Genomic DNA, 24,464 nt, shown 5'->3' with positions numbered 1-24,464 from the left:
CCCCCCCCAGCCACTGACCCATCCAACTGGCAAAAGACAATGGGTATTTTCAGAGTTCTCAGTCTTAAATCCATTTTTCCACCACCTTTGGGCTAATTATACATTAGATGCAGCCCGATGCCCCTCCTTCCCACAACAGAAACAGGCAGTTGACCAGGGCTTGGTTGCAGACCATCCCTCCCCTGCTTTTGGAGCCTCTTTTGAGGCAGGGGGGGGGAGACTTTTGGTTTTGCTGCTGCCTCCATGGTATTGGTCTCTGCCTATGTCAATCTCCACATCCGCTGACAGCTCATACCACCATTGCAGGTTGCGTGGGGTCTCCCTATTAACACAGCTCTGATATACATCATCGTTCAAGCCATTCATAAAGCTTTCCATCAAAGACTCCTTAGACCACTCCCGCATATGGACAGACAGCTTGCGGAATTCCTGGCTGTACTCAGCCACCGACCTCCTCCCCTGGGTTAGGGTTTTCCTCCTGGTTCTTGCCTTCCAATTTGTGAGGGGAGGTCATCAAAGCACTTCCTCAGGGCGGTCATAAACACATTGTAATCCCTCAGCAGGGGGAAATCATCATTATGCAAAGCGACTATCCAGGCAGCCTCTTTGTTTTCCAATGTCATAGCAACAGCTCTCACTTTGGCATCCTCCGATGGGAAATCTTCTCCATATTGCTGCATATAATTCCAAACCTGGACCCAAAAACCCCACAACTCTTTGGGATCTCCTCCGTATTTCACTCCAAGGGGAGGGATTTTTGGAATTTGACATCTGCAGGGCCCCACTCTCCCCCTTGGAGGGGCTCAAACTGCTGCTGATGTTGTGGCTCCTCCATTCTGACCAGCTCTGATGTCTGCCCCAAGGCCCGTCTCAGGGTTAGACAGGTTGTCCACTCGTCTCTCCTCCAACTTGGCAAATTCAATCTCTCAGTGAGGCTCTCACAGAAACGGCGCTCCTCCCATACTTCTTGAAGAAGTTTCAGAGCATGGGTCATCACGAGGTCCTCTTGTTCAGCTTCCTGCCAGGCAGCCTCTGGTCGCCAGTGATGGCTGGTAGTGACTCCAGCCAGAGTCTCCTCAGGATCACTCTTCTGCCCCACTCCCAATGACTATTTGGGCTGGACGGACCTTTCCTCCAAATCCAGTTCAGCCATCCTCTCCGTTTCCAAAAGGAAAGAGGATCCAGTAGCCCCCATGTCTTCCTGGTCACTGCAGGGATTAGACAACTTTGGGTTTTTTTTTCCTTTATATGCACTCGCCATGGAGGTTTTGAGCTCCAAGATGAGTGTGAAGGGAAATCTTAGTTAATGTCAGGCATGCCTCTGTCGATAACCAAGAAAGAAAACTCCCAACTCCATTGTTTGTGTAATTATACTTTTACTGGTCATGAAAAGATAACAGCAAAAGAAAAGCAAGATCTGACCGAAAAAGATGCGAACATGTACAGTATATCTCTGATATGCAGAGACAGTTGACCTTGATCAAGTCCAAACACAGGCCATCAGCATGCTCAGAAGATGGTGAAAACCAACTTCCCTTCTGACAACTCCTCCAGCACCATAGGTTTCCATCTCAAATACCTCAAGCTCCCTCCCCCTCCCTGTTTCTATGGCAGCCAATAACAAGCAAGCAAAGTAGAGGTTGACATCTTCTCTTGGCAGGCCTCGATCCCGATGCTCCAGCCGCATCCTCTCCATGAGGGGAGGGCATCTGAGGGACTACTCTTGCTATGGCCAAAGTTCCAGGGGTGGTGTCCGCCATCTTGTCTTGTCATGAGGAACTCCTACCGTTTGGTCTCCCTCTGATTCTGGCCTCAATCCTGTGGTCCTGCACTGAGGTATATGGGCAGCAATTACAGTTAACGCAGGCGAGGCCTGGATTGCCTCCTTGATTTGGGCTCCATGTGGTGTTAAAATGGGATCACTGGGGAATCACCTCAGCTTCACGGCTCTTCAAAATGGTGTCCGGGATGTCAAATTTGTAGTTTGAGGCCTGTTGGTGCATTGAGACACCGGAATCGCTCTGTGAGACCTGGGCTAGTGCCGCGGAGTGAAAACTTGTGAGTGCACCCTTTGTAGCCTGCGCAAGGCTCAGGTCAGCATTCTGGAGCAATGCTTGTAGGCGCTGCCCTATATTCATGGGTGGGTTGCTGCCGGCATTGCTACCGGTTTGCTTTGTGCACGCTTTGCAAAGAAGGCATGATTACCCTGAGCTGGAAGAGGAAGTGAAGGCTTTCAATGACCAACTGAAAGCATGATTATCACTAGGGGTCAGAAAAAACAAAGGGGAGAGAGACCCTCAGTGTAATGTTTACCCACGGGAGTAAGGGGAGCTGATCAAAGAATGTAGATGGCAAGGAGTGACCTGGACCCCTCTTTGAACAGCTGTTGACTCCCTGAGTATGGACCAAACCTAACATCGGAAGGGTCCAAGATATGAAGCGTAACTTTGACACTGGAATGGGAAGCAGCACAGTGGATTGCCCAGCACAATGTCAATGCACCAGAACTTTTCAACTTTGACTAATTCAATCCCCTGTACAATCAAAAAGTCAGAATGAGAATTAAGACCATAACAAAGGCTTGACGACCCATGACTACCTACACTCAAGAGTTCCGAAGTTGGCATGCAGATTAGCCAACTAACTGAAAGACATGCTGATTGACTGCTTTCAAGACAGCCTGAACAATGACATCTATAATACCTGCATCTCCAGAGGAGCACCATGGACCCTCCACAGCTGCTACATCCTAGCTGTAGAGGTAGAGATCAACTATCCAGATCTTACAATTGTCCCAATTGCAGGTGGCAAAGATCCCTCCCCATAGAAAGAAGAGAAACCCCAAAACAAGGGGGATGGGACCTCAGGTATAAGAAAAAAGGGAATAGAGCAGCCAATTGTCACATATGCAATGCAGTGGCCACTTCTACTATGAAGGCTCTTTGGGGGGGGACCACTTTTGAGGTGTGGACAGACCATCATAACTTGGAAGCTTGAAAAAAACTTGGTTGGTGTCACAGCAAGATGGCTGTGGCTAGAGGACGTCCATGAAACCCAGCTGATTCCTCTTTGTTCAGCGGCCCTTAAGGGGCCAAAGTCGCTGGAGGGGTGACGAAGATAGGGGGGATCACTTGTAAATCTCAGGAGGATGGCAGTCTTCCCGTTAGATCCAAGGATATGCCCCAGACCGGCGAGAGAACAGACAGCCGAAGATGTGACAACCCGAAGAAAAGGCACTTGTTTCTGATTGCCAAGCAGCATACTGGAACCGAGTGAGGACTCTCCTGATTTCTACTTTGGAGATTTATGCCCAAATCAAGAGATTATTTGAAATAAAACTCTTTAAAGATAATAGGAAGTGGGTTTACCCCCACCTTTAAAGGAAGCAGCAAGCTGCTATTTAAGGAGATAGAAGGAAAATCCAGAAAAGAATTAGAACTTTAATGGGAGATTTTTAAAGTAAATCATAAAGAAAGGACTAGACTGAAAGTTAAAATAAACTGAAAAGCAATTAAAAATACTGGAGATATTTTTTCTTTTGCTGGAATATATGGAAAAAACGATATACTTGACAGGGAAAATTATGCTTTCACTATATCAGTGCTTCTCAATTATTTTCTGTCATGCCCCCCCTAGGAAGAAGAAAACATTTCGCGCCCCCCTCCCCGCGCGACTGTAAATAGTATCATTTGTCTATAAAATTGTTATAAGTACACCTCTGCATAACATAGCACACCGGTCTTTCCTCATCTCCCACCGTAGTCACATGCTTTCTTTCCTCTTTCCCTCTTACTTGTCTATCCTTCCTTCCACCCTTCCTTCCTCCTTCCCTTCCTTCCTGCCTCCCTTCCAGTTCCCTCCTTCCTCTTTCCCCCTGCCTGCCTGCCTTCTTTCCCTCCTGCTTATCTATGCTTTCTTCCTTCCTTGCACCTCCCTCCCTTCTGCCTGCCTGCCTTCTTTCCTCTTTCCCTATCCTCCTATCCTTCCTTTCTCCCTCCCTCCTTCCCTGCCTCCCTTCCAGTTCCATTCTTCCCTCCTTCCTTCTGCCTCCTTCCTGCCTGCTTGCCTTCTTTCCTCTTTCCCTCTGGCGTGTCTGCTTTTCTTTCCTTCCTTCCACCTCCCTTCTGCCCTCCTCCCCTTCTTCCCTCCCTCCCTGCCAGCAGCTCCTCCAGCATCCCAGCTGGAAGCAGCAGCACAACAGTCGCCGTTACCAGGGGCGAAGGGGTGGCGGTGGCAAGATCGGGCGACCACCGCCCCTTTGTCCCTTCCCCAACAGCGGCTGTTGCGCTTCCCGGCTTGAAGTGGCAGCGCTGGGGACTGCTCAGAGACTCATCAGAGCCGCGGGCTGGAGCTGTGCAAAAAGTCTGCTTGGGCTGGGGGGGGAGGGAGGGAAGCCTGGGACAGCCCGTCCTCGCCATCGCCACCCCTTCGCCCCTGGTAGCGGCGGCTGTTGTCCTGCTTCTTCCAGCCGGGATATATTCTGCCAGGCCCTTGGCGGCATCCTGGTACGAGGGGCGAAGGAGAGATGGTGGCGAAGATGGGCGGTCCCATGCTTCCCTCCCTCCCACCCCCGCCCGAGCAGGCTTCTTGCACAGCTCCAGCCCGCGGCTCCAATGAAAATCCACAGTCCGAAGTGCTGCCACTTCCAGGCGGGATATATTATGCCTCGCTCACGCCTTCGCCGCCGTTGCACCCAGATGGAAAGGGAGCCTTCGCGCCCCCCTTTATGGAGCCTCGCGCCCCCCCAGGGGGGCGCGCCCCACTATTTGAGAACCGCTGCACTATATTAAGTGGAAGTAGAAAGATAGAGGTGACATCTACTGGTGGCAAAAGATATTACACTGGAAAATAAACGTGACCTTAAAAGTGGAATATATTTTGGAGATAAGAACAGCTGCAAGATTATTTTACTGGTGGACTGGGAAAAAAGACACAAGCCAAGAATGTCCATTGTCCCCATTGCTATTTATACTAACATTGGAAGTGTTAAATAGAAATATTAGACAAGACTTAGAAATAAAAGGTATGGAAATAAAAAGGGGAAAATACAAATTAGAAGCATTTGCAGATAACTTAGCATTTATTTTAGAAGAACCACTGGAAATGGACCCTACATTAATGGGAATAATAGAAGAATATGGGAAAGTTGCAGGATTGAAAATAAACAAAGATAAAACTAAAATCTTAGCTAAAAATCTCACAGAAAAACAGAAGAGAGCACTGACAAAGAAATTAGATCTACCGATAGTTAAGAAAGTTAAATACTTGGGCATATACTTAACAGCAAGATGTGTTATAATTAAAGAAGATAATTATATAAGATCGTTACAACAAATTAAAACAGACTTAGATAAATGGAAAAATATGCAGCTATCAATGGCTGGGAGAATAGCAACTATAAAAATGAACATCTTGCCAAAGTTGCTTTTCCTGTTCCCAAATGGTCCCAATAAAAATAGAAAAGAAATACTTTGATACTATAATTTTGAAATATGTTTGGCAAGGAAAAAAAGCAAGAATAAGATTGAAAATGTTGCAAGAGTCAAAAAACAATGGAGGCTTTGGACTTCCAGATTGGGAGCTCTATTACCATGCAGCTGTATTAACATGGGTGAAGAAATGGATAACTCTTAGACATAACAGATTACTGCTTTTAGAAGGCCATGATCTCCAGTTAGGATGGCATGCTTTTTAATGCTATAACAAAAACAAAACTCATATTTTCACTATATAAGCAATGCTCTACTTTCAGTATGGGAAAAGGTGAAAGCAAAAATGTACATTAAAATTCCAGTTTGGTTCTCAACAATGGAAGCATTTATACATCCAAATGTAGTAAATCTGGGGGGGGGGGGATAATATATAAAGATATTTTAAATGTGGAAGGGGAACATAAAACCAAACAAGAGTTGGAGAATCAAGCTGTGGACTTATAATGGTGGCCGCATATGCAAATAAAATTGAGATATGAGAAAGATATTAAGGACTAAGGTTTCTATAAAGAGCCTACAATATGTGACCAAATAATGTTAGGAGTAGATAAAAAGTTGATAAAGAAAATACACAATTTCTTGTTAAGCTTAAAAATGGAAGATGAACAGGTAAAAAAAACAATGATAGTATGGGCAAAAAACTTTGGATATACTAATGATTTAGACAAATGACAAAAGCTTTGGGAAAGAAATTGTAAGTTGACAATGGCAATTACATATAAGGAAAATTTATAAAAAATGTTTTATAGGTGGCATTTACCACTGGCAAGATTAGCAAAGATGTTTAAAAGCATGTCCGCCAAATGTTGAAAATGTAACCAGATACTGGGGACATGTTATCATATGTGGTGGACATCTGTTAAAGGAAAGAAATATTGGACAAAAATGATACATGGTTGGAGACAATGTTAAAACAACATATAGATTTTAAGCCAGAAATATTTTTGATAGGCGTAATAAATGAAAAGTATGATAAAGGGAACTTAAACTTAATATTACTTGTCTTGACAGTAGCAAGAATTGTATTTGCACAGTACTGGAAAAATGAGAAAACACCTACAGAGGATGATGCAATTTTAAAAAATTTAGATGGTGCAGAAATAGACAGCTTGACATTAAAAATAAAAAGAAGGGAAGAGAAATTTCCAACATGGGACTTGTTTTATAAATGGTTGGATAGCAGAGGTAGAAATTAGGAGTGGGGAAAGTATTATTGTATAAAAATAAATTGATCCAGACAATACGCTGTTCAGTAAGCACTTACGTATGTAATGTGAAAATATATAAATAAACTGTTAGAAAAAATTGGAAGCCTGAAAGACTCCTAGAAGGCTATCTCCAAAACAGGTTTGTTGGGCTTATTATTTCGACCACTTCAATTTTGCATGCAATATCTCCCAAGAGGAAAAAAATTCCTAACTGATGCCTTTTCACGACTACCCCAATACAATAGCTCCAAAGTTGAAGTCATAAACCTAATCATTTCCTCTCAACTAGCAGTCCAAGCCATCATTAGGGGACAGGGAACAACCAAACCCCAAATGCCAGACAAACTACTGGCGACACTAAAAGAGACATTAGAAAAAGACAAGTAGGTTAAAACTCACAAAACCAAACGCATCATATGAAATGGCTTAGTGTGGGTGGGGGCAAAATTATATATTCCAGAGGGCCAGTGCACCCTGATCCTCCAGCGAAGACCTGACTCTGAAGCAGCGGGGTATTTTAGTTTTGTGACAACCTTACACCTAGTAAAACGCCAATCTCTCCAAAAGGACATTGAGACCTATGTAGCTAGCTGCCCTATCTGCTCATCAACCAAGAGGCATCCAGGGAAAACCTCAGTCCTCCTTCAGCCAGTGGCAAAATCCCAAGTGTCCTGGAAGGAACTCTGTGGATTTTATATAGTGGAGCTACTGGAAAGTTTGGGAAACAGTAATTTGGGTGGTAACTGACCTCTTCTCCAAACAAGTGCATTTTGTGCCTTGCTCCAAAATCCCCTTGACATTTACCTGACTCAAACCGTTCATGCAACATATTTACAGACTCCCCAGATCCCCAGAATGGATTATTTCAAACAGTGGAGTTCAGTCCACTTTGCATTTGGGAAATAATTTTTGAAATTGCTTGGTACTGCCCAAGGACAGCTCCTCCCATCATCCCTAGATGAATGGGAGTTGTGAACACATGAATGGGATACAGTGGGGCAAAAAAGTATTTAGTCAACTACTAATTGTGCACGTTCTCCCACTTAAAAAGATGAGAGAGGCCTGTAATTGGCATCATAGGTAGACCTCAACTATATGAGACAAAATATTAAAAAAAAGACCAAACAATCACATTGGCTGATTTGGAAAGAATTTATTTGTAAATTATGGTGGAAAATAAGTATTTGGTCACCTACAAACAAGCAAGATTTCTGGCTCTCACAGACCTGTACCTTCTTCTTTAGGAGGCTCCTCTGTCCTGCACTCATTACCTGTATCAATGACAACTGTTTGAACTTGTTATCAGTATAAAAGACACCTGTCCACAACCTCAAACAGTCACACTCCAAACTCCACTATGGTGAAGACCAAAGAGCTGTCAAAGGACACCAGAAACAAAATTGTAGACCTGCACCAGGCTGGGAAGACTGAATCTGCAGTAGGCAAGCAGCTTGGTGTGAACAAATCAACTGTGGGAGCAATAATTAGAAAATGGAAGACATACAAGACCACTGATAATCTCCCTCGATCTGGGGCTCCACGCAAGATCTCACCCCGTGGGCTCAAAATGATCCCAAGAACAGTGAGCAAAAATCCCAGGATCACACGGGGGGACCTAGTGAATGACCTGCAGAGAGCTGGGACCAATGTAACAAAGGCTACCATCAGTAACACACTACGCCGCCAGGGACTCAGATCCTGCAGTGCCAGACGTGTCCCCCTGCTTAAGCCAGTCTATGTCCAGGCCCATCTGAAGTTTGCTAGAGAGCATTTGGATGATCCAGAAGAGGATTGGGAGAATGTCATATAATCAGATGAAACTAAAATAGAACTGTGGTAGAAACACAACTCGTCGTGTTTGGAGGAGAGAGAATGCTGAGCTGCATCCAAAGAACACCATACCTACTGTGAAGCATGGGAGTGGCAACATCATGCTTTGGGGCTGTTTCTCTGCAAAGGGACCAGTACGACTGATCCGTGTACAGGACAGAATGAATGGGGCCATGTATCATGAGATTTTGAGTGCAAACCTCCTTCCATCAGCAAGGGCATTGAAGATGAAACGTGGCTGGGTCTTTCAACATGACAATGATTCCAAACATACCGCCCGGGCAACGAAGGAGTGGCTTCGTAAGAAGCATTTCAAGGTCCTGGAGTGGCCTAGCCAGTCTCCAGATCTCAACCCCATAGAAAACCTTTGGAGGGAGTTGAACGTCCGTGTTGCCCAGCGACAGCCCCAAAACATCACTGCTCTAGAGGAGATCTGCATGGAGGAATGGGCCAACATACCAGCAACAGTGTGTGCCAACCTTGTGAAGACTTACAGAAAACGTTTGACCTCTGTCATTGCCAACAAAGGATATATAACGAAATATTGAGATGAACTTTTGATATTGACCAAATACTTATTTTCCACCATAATTTACAAATAAATTATTTCCAAATCAGCCAATGTGATAGTTTGGGTTTTTTTTTACATTTTGTCTCTCATGGTTGAGGTCTACCTATGATGCCAATTACAGGCCTCTCTCATCTTTTTAAGTGGGAGAACTTGCACAATTGGTCGCTGACTAAATACTTTTTTGCCCCACTGTATTAGAACAATATCTGAGATGTTATATTAATTACCAACAACTGGACTGATATCCTTTCCTTTGCAAAGGTGGATTATAATAATGCAGCACTGATTTTACCCCGTTTAAAGTTGCAATTGGCTAGGATTTTGTGGCCATGCCAGAACTGCCCCAAACCAAACCAAAGACCATCTCATTAGCAAACTGGATTGCAGAGCTTCAAAGCAGTTTCAAAAAAACTAAATCCCAAATACATTGGACCCTTCCCCATTAGTAAAATCATCAACCCGTCATGATGTAATTGGACCTACCAAAAGCCCTCAGACAAGGGCACTCAAAGTATTCCACTGTAGCCTATTAAAACCAGAAATCACTTCTCCTCTATGCCCCACAATGAAACCACCTCCAATCCCCATCTTAATAGAAGGGGAACAGCATTTCAAAGTTAAAGAAATTTTAGACTCCAATAAGCACAAAGGGAAAGTGCAATACTTAATTGTGTGGAAGGACTTCTCTCTATCTGAAACAGAATGGGTCAATGGCCAACATACCCGACCCCCAAAACTCCTCTGCAAATTACACAAGTACCCAGATAAACCCCACTGAATTATAACTCTTCTTTCTCCTATAGGGCTGATGTCTTTTTCAAAGGGGACAGAATGTCAGGCCTGCCATCTTCACCATACTTCACTTTGCTGGCATCCTGCCATAAAATGCAAGGAGGGAGAAAGATAGGGAAGTAGGAAATGGACAGAAGAAAGAAAGGAGGAAATGATAGGGTGACAGGAACCAGAGGTGTCAATTCAGAATGAACCGGCTGATCAAGGACAACATTGTCAGAACCCAATGTGAAACTCAACCAAAGAGGCACCAAACTTCAAAATTATTCCTAAAACATAAAATCTGAATACTATTGGACAGTGATGGACTAGTCAACGAGGAGAGAGAGCCAGGGAAAGGGGAAAAACTTAAGCTTTTTGCGGGAATATTCAGGTCCAGCTTTGCTAACCTTGTAGCCGCTTGAACTTAGTAAATGTAAATCTTTCACTTCAGCCATGGAGTTGAGGGACTTTCCTTCCTAATGACCAAGTTGGGACAAACCTGAGATCCATATTCATTCATCAGCTATTCATTCCTGACCCTCTCTCTTGTTTTACCACACATACTCTTTAATTACTCCTTTCTCAATGCTTTCAATTTACTTTAATGTTTCTCCTTATATACTCACTCTCATGAATGGACAGTTAATGAGTTTTCAAACAAGAGTATCATCTGCATACTAATGTAAACATATATTCTAAATGCAACATACATTTAATGTTATTCTAAATATTTGTAGCTACAAATTAATTGAAAACCCAAGGGAATGACTTTGTCTTATTCCTTGCTCAGTATTACACAATTCATTAGCATTCAATTAGCACTTCTAATCATTCTTACTGACCTTCTGAATTATTTCTCAGTACCTAGAACTAGACACAATACTTTGACCAAAGCCTAATATAGGGGTGCAATTATTTCTTATGCTTTGCAAATTATATTTCTTTTGATGCAGCTTGAAATTTCAGATACTTTTACTCTGCTGGCACATATTCAACTGCCAGCTACTATTCCAAATTTCTTTTTCTCAAATATCATTACAACCTAAACATCCCACATCCTAGATCTATGTATTTGATTTTTATTTCCTAAGTCAGGGGTGTCGAGATCATGTTGTATTCCGATTTCCCCCCCCCCTTTGCTAAAGTGTGGGTGGATGTGGCCAATATGTGATGCATCTAGCCCATGAGCTGTGAGTTTGACACCCCTGTCCCAAGTAAAAAACATTACATTTATCTTGCGAAAATTCATTTGGTTACTTTGTCAATTTCTATCTTCTAAGCAATTAGCTATCTTAGTTATGTGTCTGAAATTTCAAAACCATTCTACTTCTTCATACTGACTCTGTAGTCAGTACATATACAAGTGAAACTTGAAAAATTAGAATATCGTGCAAAAGTTCATTTATTTCAGTAATACAACTTAAAAGGTGAAACTAATATATGAGATAGACTCATTACATGCAAAGCAAGATAGTTCAAGCCGTGTTGCTCATGAAAACCCCAAATCCACAATCTCAGAAAATTAGAATATTACATGCCATCAATTAAACAAAGATTGTACATAGAACAATATCGGACCTCTGAAAAGTATGCATATGTACTCAGTACTTGGTTTGGGCCCCTTTTGCAGCAATTACTGACTCAATACGGCGTGGCATGGAAGCTATCAGCCTGTGGCACTGCTGAGGTGTTATGAAAGACCAGGATGCTTCAATAGCGGCCTTCAGCTCTTCTGCATTGTTCGGTTTCATGTCTCTCATCTTTCTCTTGGCAATGCCCCATAGATTCTCTATGGAGTTCCGGTCAGGTGAGTTTGCTGGCCATTCAAGCACAGTACTTCCACAGTCATTGAACCAGGTTTTGGTGCTTTTGGCAGTGTGGGCAGGTGCCAGTCCTGCTGGAAACTGAAGTCAGCATCCCCATAAAGCTCGTCTGTGGAAGGAAGCATGAAGTGCTCCAAAATCTCCTGGTGGATGGCTGCGTTGACCCTAGAAAGTGGGTGTCCAGTGGGCACAGTGGACCAACACCAGCAGATGACATGGCTCCCCAAATCAACACAGACACCCAAAGTCCCTGATTGATCCTAGAATATTGCACCTTTTCATAATATTCCAATTTTCTGAGATTTTGGGGTTCTAATTAAGCAAGCAAAGATAATAAGGGATAGATGATCTTGCGAATAACCATGGCCCTGAAGGTTTTTAAAAGTAGTAACCGGGGGGGGGGGGCTTGACGTAGCAACAACACAACATGCAATCTTGGGTCTCCAGGATTGCTGTTGATATCTCTGTTTCTGGACGGTCCTCTTCTCTATCACTGTTCTGAAGGAACAGTGATAGAGAAGAGCATGTCCTGCTGATCTCAGGGGCATCGCAAAGTCCCTGATTGATCCAGGAGAAAGCTCTTTTAGCCAGCTACAAGAGAAGCAACCAAAATGGCTGCTGAAGGTTGGGACAAGCCTCTGAAACAGAAGCAGTACAGGAGTGTTGTCGAATTGGTGAGAAAAATTTTTATTATTAGAGAAGGGAAAACCCAAAAGAATTGGAATTTAAAATAAAATTGAAGACAGAAGAAAGTAAGTGGCAAATTCACTCTGGTCTAAGACAATCATGTTATCTTTTCCACCTTAACTTAAGCTTGTTTTCTATGGATGGACTCTTTACAAATGCCTCTTACTTTTAAACTGGACTGGTCTCTTTTTTTCCTTCTTCCTCTATACTTTCTCCATTTTTTGTATTCATGGATTAAAAGCTTCTTCTCTCGTAAGGCTTGGACAGAATGTAATTTTTACACTTTTTCTTTTCTTTTCCTCTCTCGGAGAGAGAGGCAGGAACAGATGGAAAAGAGGTAACATTGCCATCTAGTGGCTAGAGGCTTGGCAATATCTGATAAAGCTATAAGCTTTGTTTACTGAAAGGCTCAGTGAAAACGTTTTGTTGATACAGGTGTTCCTTTGAAGGAAAGAGAAAGCTTTGATTTGGAAAACTCCACTGAATTTGTTTGATCTAAAAAGTCTCAGATGTTTTGGCAGTGTTTATAACCTGGAAAATGGCACAACGTGAAGAAGAAAAGGCACTAACTTTGCAAAGAATTTTCCTAGAAATTCAAAAAGTTTTAATAATTACAGAGAGAATTGAAAAGAGTCTTGAAATTATAGAGCAAAATACAGACAATACGGGGACAGCGATGAAGTTTGAGGACAGAGCTGAAAAAATAACAGAGACATATGAAAGTGATGAGAAAATTGTTGACGCTGACAGCAAACTGAGAGTGGAGGGAAATGACAAGTGTGAAATATGGAAAGGAGAAATTGATGAAGTGGATCTTCATTTCAGATGTCAGAAAATAGATGAACTTCCGGTGGCACCGTCGGCGTTGGAAGACGCTCCCTAGGGAACGCCAGCCCCGTATTGACTAATAAACTGCTAGAACAGCGGAAATCAGCTGTTTGAAATAGCGGTTTGAAAAGGGGGGTGAGCAGACGGGCGAGGGCACAGCTCCCCGGGACCCCCAGGAGTGAACCTGGGGTACAAAGGGTCAGAGCTCCCCAGAAGCCCGACATAGCTCCTCATCCGGGACACTTCTGCTCTTGCAGAAACAAAACGTCACGACCACCCTTGCTGTCAATGTTTAGATTTATATTTGAAAGACACGCAGGCAGAGCAAAACAGGAGCGAAGATAATTGTAAGTACAAACCTTAATTCCGGAGTAATATACTTCCCTCTGTGAAGACAAAAGGACTTAAAGATGGCGATTGAATAATAAAGGGTGTGTCGAAAGTGACACTTAAAAGGGGCAGCATTTGTTAACTGCCTGTTAACGATGTTAAAAGACTCAAGAGTTTAAGATCAAAGAAAACAGTATTGGCTAACAAACGTGGGGGAATAGGTGGACTTTTTGGACTTAATAAACTGGCCACTGAAAAGTTCGTTTGAATATTTCAAAATGGCTTCAAAGCAAACAAAACCAAACACTTCTAAGAGTGCTGGAAATTCCCCAGTCCAGACACAGAGATTACAATCTTTATTACCCCCAGTAGAAACAAAAACTCTGACACTTGAAGATCTCCAAAAGGCATTAAAGGATCAAGCCGTTCTCTTGCAGGAAAGGATTTCAAATGCTTTTAAAGATGTCTCTGAAGAAATGTCTGGAATTAAGGATTTAATCCAAACCCGTAATCAACAGATTAGGGAGGACATTGTTGATGCATTTAAGGGTTTACTTGGTTACGTAACATCTCTGGATGAGAAGGTGAAGAAATTAATCAGTCTAACATCAAGTTGGAGAATAAAGTTGAGGAGGCACAAAGTAAAATTGATAAATCAGGGGCAGAAGTTACAATGATACAATATAGAACAATGGAATTTGCTTTAAGAATAAGGGGTTTGAAAGAACAGAACCAGGAAGATTTGAGAGATATTTTTGCCGAAGCTTTCACTCAATTAACTGGTGAACCAAAGGTGGAGTGTGCCTGGCAGATCGATAAAATTTACCGTGTTAATTAATGGATTGCCAGACAGAGACAACTACCAAGAGATATTGTAATTTATTTTGTCACCAGGAAAACCAGGAATGAAATACTGCAAGCAACTTATAAAAATAAGTTACAAGTGGCAGGACAAGATGTGGTAGTATTGAAGGAAATCCCCCCAAAAATGTTGAGATCCAGAAAGGATTATGCATTTTTAGTGGATTAATTTAAAAGTCGCCAGATTCAATTTAGATGGGAGGCCCCAGTCGGATTGGTGGTGAATTATCAAGGACAAAGATATCGTCTTAACACAGTTTGGAAAGCAAGAGATTTTTATAGCAATGTATTAAAGGCTGGATGCCCCCCATCCCCAGGACCTAAAGGAAGAAAAGAAATAGGCGAGACCAGACAACAAGATATTCAGGTACAAGGGGGAGCTGCTCAAGCTCTGGATTTACCTGAGGAGACAGAAGAAATTATGGAACAAAGACAAACTCGAGTAGCCACTAAATGTAAAGAGCAAGAATTAAAGATGCAGCAAACCCAGACAATAATCCAAGAAATTACAAACACAAATACAGAAGCTGTGGGGGGAGCAAGACCAAAGGTGAAATCTCAACAAGATTTCCAGGCAGCTCTTAGAAAGCTTCAGGGAGCTGAAGATGACAATTAAATTTCTAACCTGGAACGTTAATGGTTTAAATTCACCACAAAAAAGGAAAAAAATATTTCGCTACTTGAAAGAATTTAAAAATGATATAATTTGTTTGCAAGAAACTCATATTAGAATACAGGATGAGAAATACTTGATGAACGAAAGATTGGGAGCATACTTTGTGGCATCTGCTCCAGAGAAGAAAAATGGTATAGTTATATACTTAAGAAAAGACTTAAAGGCTGAATTAATCGAAGCAGACCCTCAAGGAAGATATATTGCAATTGAATTATTAATAGAAGGAAAGAAAATGCTCTTAACAGGAGTATATGCTCCCAACCAACAACAAGAAAAATTTTATAAGTTGCTTCACACTAAATTAACACAATGGGATTATAGATCGTGTATACTATTGGGTGATTGGAACGGAGTAATGGACACTACCAAAGATAAGAAGAGACTATTGCAAAATACTCAAACACGAACAAGGCTACCTAAATCTTTTTTTGAGTTGATGGATGATATGGAACTGAGAGACATTTGGAGAGAACGGAATGTTAAAGAACGGGACTTCACATTCTTCTCCGATAGGCATCAATCCTTTTCCAGAATTGATTTTATACTAATTACAAATGATTTACTTTCTAGGGTGAAGAAGACGAAGATATGCTCGAGAACTCTAACAGATCATAATCCGGTTTGGATGGAATTGGAATATAGAGAGGGATCTAGGAGATCTTGGAGGTTAAATGAAAATTTATTTAGATATGAGAGAAACATTATAGAATGTAAAAAACTATTGAAAGACTATTTTGCTTTTAACATGCATAAGGGGACATCGATGGAAATGGTTTGGGATGCAAGCAAAGCTTACACGAGAGGTGTCTTAATAAATTTGAATAATTTATATAGGCGTAGACAGGGGGGAAAATGAAGGGAATTAGAAGAAGAAATAAAAAAGAAGGAGCAGGCGTTAATATCTAATCCAGACAATAAGAGGATAAGAGAAGCAATTACTTTACTGCGAGGACGGTTCAATATGTTGATGTCAGACCAAATAGCCACAAATCTGATATACGCTAAACATAATACTTTTTGTAATGCAAATAAACCAGGTAGATGGCTAGCATACATGTTAAGGAAAAAACAAAAATCTCGTACTATAGAGAAAGTAGAATACAAAGGTAAAGAAGTTTATCAACAGGATATGATTAAAAAGGCCTTCTCAGAATATTATACTAGATTGTACGCTGGTGATAAAATACAAAGTTTAGATATAGATAGATATCTGGAGAAAGAGAAAATACCTATAGTTACAGATGAACAAAGGAAAAGACTGAATCAACTTGTAACCACGGAGGAAATTCTCCAGGTAATTAAGCAATTAAAAATTGGGAAGGCCCCAGGTTTTATAATAAAAAAACAATTTTTTATTATAAAAAATTACAATTAGAAATGGTAGATCCTCTTAAGGAATTATTTAATAAAATTCAAATGGAAGGAAGGGTACTGCCATCTTGGAGAACAGCCTTTATTTGCCTGATCCCAAAGAAGATCAGGACCATACTCAGCCAAAAAACTATAGGCCAATTTCATTACTTAATACAGATTATAAAATCTTTGCTAAAATATTAGCAAATAGGTTGATGTCAATTGTACAACAAACGATTCATAATGATCAATCTGGTTTTATACAGGGGAGACAAATGAAAAGTAATGTTAGACAAATTGTTAATATATTGGAATATTTGGGGAAGAACAACCAAGTCCCCGCAGTGCTTTTATTTTTAGATGCGGAGAAAGCATTTGATCGAGTGAATTGGCAATTTCTAATAAAAATAATACAAAAGATGCATTTTGGAGAGTACTTCACACAATATATCAAGGCAATATATCAGAAACAGACAGCACAAATTATAGTTAATGGTAATTTAACAGAACCTTTCAAAATTGAAAAAGGAACAAGACAGGGGTGCCCCCTGTCTCCATTATTGTTTATCTTAACCTTGGAGTTATTGTTGAATAGAATATGTGGGTCAGATGACCTACAGGGAATTAAAATTAGGCATTATGAATATAGGGTACGAGCATTTGCAGATGACTTGGTTGTAACTTTAACTCAACCGGGGAAATCAGCTACAGGTTTAATGAACATAATTAATCAATATGGTCAAGTATCTGGGTTTAAAATAAATCTAGGAAAAACAAAGATGATAGTTAAAAATACGACCACAAATCAACAAGAAGAACTAGCAACAGGATGCGAGATAGTAGAAAAGGTTAAATATTTAGGAGTCTACATTACAACCTCAAACGGGAAATTATATACGTATAATTATGAACCATTATGGCATAAAATACGGTTAGAGATGAATAAATGGGAAAAAACTACAATTGTCATTGTTGGGAAGGATAGCAGCAGTAAAAATGAATGTTCTGCCTAAGTTTCTATTTCTCTTTCAAATGATAACTATACTTAAAAAAGATGCAAATTTGGAAGAATGGCAGCGAGGTATTAATAACTTTGTCTGGGCGGGGAAGAAACCAAGAATAAAACTTAAAATAATGCAAGACATACAGGAAAGAGGAGGTTTGAAAATGCCCAATTTAAAATTATACTATGAAGCGGTAGTTTTAACAACAATGAATGATTGGATTAATTTAATAGAGGATAGAATTCTGAATATTGAGGGATATGATTTGGTATATGGTTGGCACGCTTATTTAATATATGATAAGAAGCTGGATAAGACTTCTAAAAGCCATATATTAAGGAATGCCCTATTGCGTGTCTGGAAAAAATACCAATATAGGGTAAATGATAAGATACCTACATGGGTAGTACCCAGACACACGACAGAGAATATAAGTATAGAACAAAAACAGGATGTAATTACATACAGAGAACTTCTTAATATATAGAGAGGTGTACTATAGTTAAAGCCTCTGAATGTACTAAGAAAGGAAAGGGTAACTCAAACCTGGTTCCAGTATGGACAGTTACAAGCTAGATTGAAAAAAGATCAGACAATTGGTATCACGCAAAATGAGGATAATCTGGTAAAAGAAATTAGGGACCAGAGTCATATGCACATAAAAAGGTTGTATAATATACTGATAGAAATAGATTCTGAAACAGAGTTAGTTAAAGACTGTATGATAAAATGGTCACAAAATTTCGAAGAGCTAATAATGATGGAAACATGGGAAAAGATTTGGGTAACAAATGTAAAATTTACGCAAGCTCAGAATTTGAGAGATAATTTTTATAAGATGTTGTATAGATGGCATTTAGATCCCAAAAAATTATCTTGTATGTATCCGAATTTATAACCTAAATGTTGGCGATGTGATTGTGCTGATGCTACGTATTACAATATATGGTGGACTTGAAAAAAAGTCAAAGCATTTTGGATAAAAATATGGTGGGTTATTCAAAATATATTTTAAAAAAGGATAAAGTTCACCCCCCAGTTGTTTTTGTTAGGTATAATTACAGACTGTACAGTTATAGAGACTAACTTGATTTTGAACCTAACGACGGCAGCAAGATTGTTGGTGGCGCAGTACTGGAAGAGGGAAGAATTGCCTACTATTCAAGAATGGACGCTAAAAGTAATAAATCTAGCAGAGATGGCCAAAATTACAGCATACTTGAAGGACCATTCAGATGAGAAATACAAGTTCGAATGGAAAAGATGGATTGACTATATTCAAAATAAATATCGGACTAAAAAATTTCAATTAGCTTATGAGTGAAGGAATAAGGAAAGTTACAACTTACCTAAAGTTAGCATAACAAAAGGGGAATTAAAGCACAAGAGGTAGGATGTTGAATTCAGTTAGCTTATGTTAGCATATGATTGTTAAATGTTTATACCCTGTATTTTGCTCTGGGGGTTGGGGGGAGGGAGGGTACAGGGAGGGAAGGTGAGGGGGCAATATTTGTAAAATTTATTAAAACTTTTAATAAAAAAAAGATGAAGAAAGGAGAGAAAATTTGGCAGAAATAATTAAGAGTAATCTCGGCAAAAGCACTAATGATAATAAAAGTGAAGCTGATAAAAAGAGCAGATAAAGGGTTTCAAATTCTTATAAGATATGCAATGAACAACAAGTTCTTAAGAGAAGTCCACATAAGACTTATCAAGAAAATATTTAGAATACAGATTTTATAAATGGCAAGAGATATTGGACTACACTATCTCTGGAAGGATACAGGATGATGAAATGAAATGTCACAATAAATTTTAGTTAAATGTAGTTAACTTTTGAGTGCTATGTACAACGCAATAATAGTTATAGTCAAATAAATGATTAATAATGATAACAAAGCATTTATATATACTAGATTGATAATATAAAATTTTATACAATACTGTAAGTGAGGATATGGAGATGATGTTGAAAAGTCTTTTTACAAAAGTTAAACAATTGTATATAGAATAGAATATAAAGATGTAATATCATTGGATGATTTCAGGATGATGTAATAAAATGTCATAATATAAATTTACTTTAAATTTAATATGCTTTATGTTGAAAGGATGTAATAATAGCTAGGCTTAATGGATGTTTAATAATTATATCAAGTTGTATATAAGTATATTAGATTGATGATACTAATATGGGGGAAAATATGGAATTGAAAAGAGAATGTTATCACTGCTAAAACAATGGAATGATGTCACAGTCAAATAAATGATTAATAATGATAACAAAGCATTTATATATACTAGATTGATAATATGAAATCTTATACAAACTGTAAGTGAGGATCATGGAGATGATGTTGAAAAGCCTTTTTATAAAAGATAAAGAATTCTATATAGAATAGATTATAAAGATATAATATCATTGGATGATTCCAGGATAATGTAATAAAATGTTATAATATAAACTTACTTTAAATTTAATATGCCTTATGTTGAAAGGATGTAATAATAGCTGGGCTTGATGGATATTAAATGATTATAACAATTTGTATACATGTATATTAGAATGATGATACTAATAATGGGGGAGAAAACATGGAATTGGAAATTATTAGAGAATGTTATCAATGCTAAAATGATTGAATGACTTAGAATAGGAGGAAGCTTAATAACAATGTATACAAAGATATTTTGATTGTCAATATGTGAATTTTGATAAAATTCATGTGACGATTACAGAAAGGACACAGAAAGACTTTGTAACCAATCGACACACTGTGTGTAATTGAAGAGGCTTTTATGTTATATGTGTTGTGTGTCTGTGTTTGTCTGAAAATAAAAATTTTATTTAAAAAAAAAGTAGTAACCAGCACCCTGAATCACATATAGATTCTCGCAATTATGCAGGGTGCTAATAGCAGTGTTTCATGGGTATATTAAAAAGCATCCTTAACAATCCACACCACTGCATTCTGGACTCGTTGCAGCTTTCAAATTCTCTTCAAGGCAAGCCATCTAAACATATTGCAAAAAGGACCAAGGAATTGCAAGTAGTCCTCAACTTACACCCATTATTGACTGTTACAATAGCACTAAAAAGTGACTTATGACATCCCCAAGGTTACATAATCAAAATTTGGCAATTGGCATGTATTTATGACAGTTGTAATGTCCCAGGGTTATGTCATCACATTTTGCAACCTTCTGATAAGCAAAGTCAATGGGGAAGCTAGATTCACTTAAAAACTGTGTTACTAACTACTACTATCTGTTACCCAAATGTTCCAGGCTCTTATGAAAGGACAAAATGAATTGAAAAAAGAGGTGGCAGACTTTAAAGAACAGCTCAGAGATGTACAGCAGCAAACAACAGAAAATAAACAGAGAATTGGTGTGCTGGAGGACGGTGCGGTTGGGCTTAGGGAGGAGGTGAAGGCAATTCAGAAGGGGAATAGAGAATTGGAAAATTTCATGGTAAAGATGGAACTTGAAAGAATGTCCCTTTTTCCCAGATTCCAGAACCTACCGGAGACAGAAGATGAGGATATCATGAGTACAATTTTAGCAGAATATATTAAAAGAGATAAAGAACAGTTGTGGTGGGATATGGATCTGGTTTACAGGATTAATTCAGCATATGCCAGAACATATAATGTTCCAAGGGAAGTACATGTCAAATTTCTTAGGAAGACCACGAGGGATGAGGTTTTAGGGGCCCAAAGAGGGGGACCACTAAAATATAAAGATAAAGAAATTGCCATTCTTAAACAAATTCCGAAAAAAATAAGAGATAAGAGGAGGAAGTATTCCTCCTTATCAAAGAAATTATATAATAAAGGAGTCTGGTTTAGATGGTTATTGCCAGAAGGAATGTTGATCTTCTGGGAGGGAAACAGAATTAGAATCAATACAGTTGTAGAGGCAGAGGCCTTCATGAAAAAACATAGTGCCCTCCTAGAGGACGAAATCATAAGAGGTAGTGAAAAAGGTGACAATACACAAGATATGAAGGAGAGGTGGCTGTAGCTCCGCCAGGGGACAGGGGGGAGGGAGCAATATTAAAAAGACACAGGTTACAAAAATAAATGCATTTGAAATATTATTGTAATTGTTGATATATTAGAAAGTGGCAAAAGAGATGATTGAACATATGGTTGATACAATGTATCACAGGATGCTGTTTCTGCTTATCTTTTATTCTTTGTTTTTTTTCTCTGCAAAAGTTGTGAGATTTGGAGAGATTTCTACCTTTAGCACGATGTAGCTGCCAAAATTTTTGTACATCCACTTACCCTTTCCTATAAATGTTTAAAAACCAATAATTTTTTTCAAATAAAAAACAACCGTGTTACTAACTTAACAACTGCAGTGATTTATTTAACGGTGGTAAGAAAAGTCATAAAATGGGGCAAACCTCACTTAACAACTGTCATGCTTAGCAATGGAAATTTGGGACTCAGTTGTGGTTGTAAGTTGAGGACTATCTGTAGTGACAAAAGCAACCCTAAGTGCCAAAAGGACTGATTGATGGCTGCCAAAAAAATAAAAGCAGGCCAGGATGAGAAGTGGGTTCACCCCAGATCGGGCGAACCGGTAATGGCGGTAGGAGGAGGCTCTGCCCACCTGCCTAGACGCAGAAGCATCGCACGCGTGTGCGCACGAGCGAACCAGTAGTAAAATAAATTGAAACCCACCACTGGCCAGGATGGATGCACCAACCCCATCCTGATTCCACCATAAGTCACTCACAAACACCATCCATTCTGTCTCATTACTATGCCCCGGCCTGAAACCTAATTGTAAATTATTCCAGATAATCTGTTTCATCCAAAGTTCAACCACCTTTTCAATAACCTCCTCAAGAAATGGAACATTGAAAATGGATTGAAATTGTCCAATACCATTGGATTCAGTGACAGTTTTTTGAGGCGGGAATAGAGTACAAGTGGATTCAGCCCTTCACTCAACAAAGAATTCACCAGTGCCTGAAACCAACACCATGTCACTTCCCTGGAGGTGGAACAAGGGAAGAATATAGATCTAATGAACAGGTAACCCAATTGTCAACCATAGCTTCAAGCAATTCAGTCAGGGAAGCAGCCCTGAAGCAGAAAGCAAATAGAACACCAGAAATTCTGTTCTCTAGATCCCAAATTCAGAAACAACTCAGATTAAGTTTATCTGCCACTTTTTTCTTCCTCCCTATATAGAAAGTCCTGGACCTATCAAATGCCAATTTACCTTTTTCAAGGGAGGAAAATGCAACTTTCCCCCACAGAGTTCTCTGAAGTCTTCAAACATTATAGTTACTCACATTTTGTTTTTAATTTTCCCAATCCCCTTTTTGCTATTCTTTCTTTGCTAGCATCAAGCTCTTTTGAATTTCCCAACTTCCAAGATCTATCCACTCTTCTTCCCTTTTGGTAGGCACAGTGTTCATATGTTTCATATCCTCTCAATTACAGCTGGCCATTTTTGCTGCTAAAACTGATTAGATTGGTGCTGCAATTTAGAGAATCTTCAGACTAAACAGCACTTTTATTAGTTCCAGTTTTCAATTTTGCATTGAATGAACAGGGTTATCTTAACATTGTTTTAGACTTCACAGTCCAGATTAACCATGCATCTTAGAATATGGAAGAATAGAACTAAATTTCAAGCAGTGGGAATGACGGCTTAACCTTTAATTTTTTTTTATTGATTTGACATTTTAAAATATTAATATACAAGCAGAAAAATATCCCCAATATGAAATCATAGCAACAAAAAGCAACATTCCAAGTTTCAAAAAAGAACAGTAATTTGAAATACAAGATCCCCTATTTAATGAAGAAAGATTTACCATTCAGTCTGAAAGCAGTCTAATGTCCTGTTCATTCCCATTCTGATTAAAAAATTACAAAGAAAGTCATCTACAACTTCAGGTGTTTCGGACAAAGATTGTTTAGTGATCTGGCCTGGCCGTTGAGCCTAGAAAGAAAAATTTAGGAGACATTTTAGAAACACCATCTGCCTCATCATTTATTTCAGGAAAATATTTTTTAAAATCACAGACTACTTTTTTGCATATATATTGTAGGATAATGATAGTTTCTTATCATGCAGCTTTTTAGACTAACTTCATAAAGAAACAATAATCATGAATCTATCTCAATGAATTGTGATTAACAACTATGTGCAATAGTCTGGAAGTTAACTTTTTCCAAGAGTAGTCAAAATCAGGAATTATTTTGGATTCTATGATATGAATATTTTAAATATTGTTCTCCATCCTTCTTCACCTTCTAATAGGATCACTTTTTATTCCTTTGACTCTTCTCCTATATGACGCTGTCCTACAAGTCTGGGAACCGCTACTGTAGATGACAACAAAGAATTAGATTAGATGGCTTTTTCTCCTACCATCACAATGTTAGCAACCCAAATACAGTAATACAATAGAAGAGTTGGAAGGGACCTTGGAGGTTTTCTAGTCCAACCCCCTGCCTAGGCAGGAAATCTATACCATTTCAGACAAATGGTTATCCAACCTCTTCTTAAAAATGTCTAGTGTTGGGGCATTCACAACTTCTGGAGGCAAGCTATTCCAGTGATTAATTGTTCTGTCAGGAAACTTCTCCTCAGTTCTAAGTTGCTTCTCTCCTTGATTACTTTCCACCCATTGCTTCTTGTTCTACCCTCAGGTGCCTTGGAGAATAGTTTGACTCCGTCTTTTTTGTGGCAACCCCTGAGATATTGGAACACTGCTATCATGTGTCCCCTAGTCCTTCTTTTCATTAAACTAGACATACCCAGTTCCTGCAACCATTCTTCACGTGTTTTAGTCTCCAGTCCCCTAATCATCTTTGTTGCTCTTCTCTGCATTCTTTCTAGAGTCTCCACATCTTTTCTACATCGGGATGACCAAAACTGAATGCAGTATTCCAAGTGTGGCCTTACCAAGGCATTATAAAGTGGTATTAACACTTCATGTGATCTTGATTCTATCCCTCTGTTTATGTAGCCTATAGAACCGTGTTGGCTTTTT

At 39.5% G+C, this 24,464-nt stretch overlaps 1 protein-coding gene across 2 annotated transcripts in view; it reads right to left on the bottom strand.

The window, feature by feature from the left end:
- SPAG16 (sperm associated antigen 16) overlaps positions 1–24,464 on the bottom strand; it is a 295,715-nt gene that overhangs the window by 255,735 nt on the left and 15,516 nt on the right. For both annotated transcript variants that reach the window (XM_081934340.1, XM_081934339.1), the window contains exon 4: positions 23,280–23,407. In XM_081934340.1, coding sequence (XP_081790466.1) covers positions 23,280–23,407 — 128 coding nt within the window. The remainder of the gene's footprint in view (positions 1–23,279; positions 23,408–24,464) is intronic.

The sequence above is a fragment of the Natrix helvetica genome, assembly GCF_964273705.1.
Source record: "Natrix helvetica genome assembly, chromosome: 1".
Classification (NCBI taxonomy): domain Eukaryota; kingdom Metazoa; phylum Chordata; class Lepidosauria; order Squamata; family Natricidae; genus Natrix; species Natrix helvetica.
This window is presented reverse-complemented; position numbering and strand designations above follow the sequence as displayed.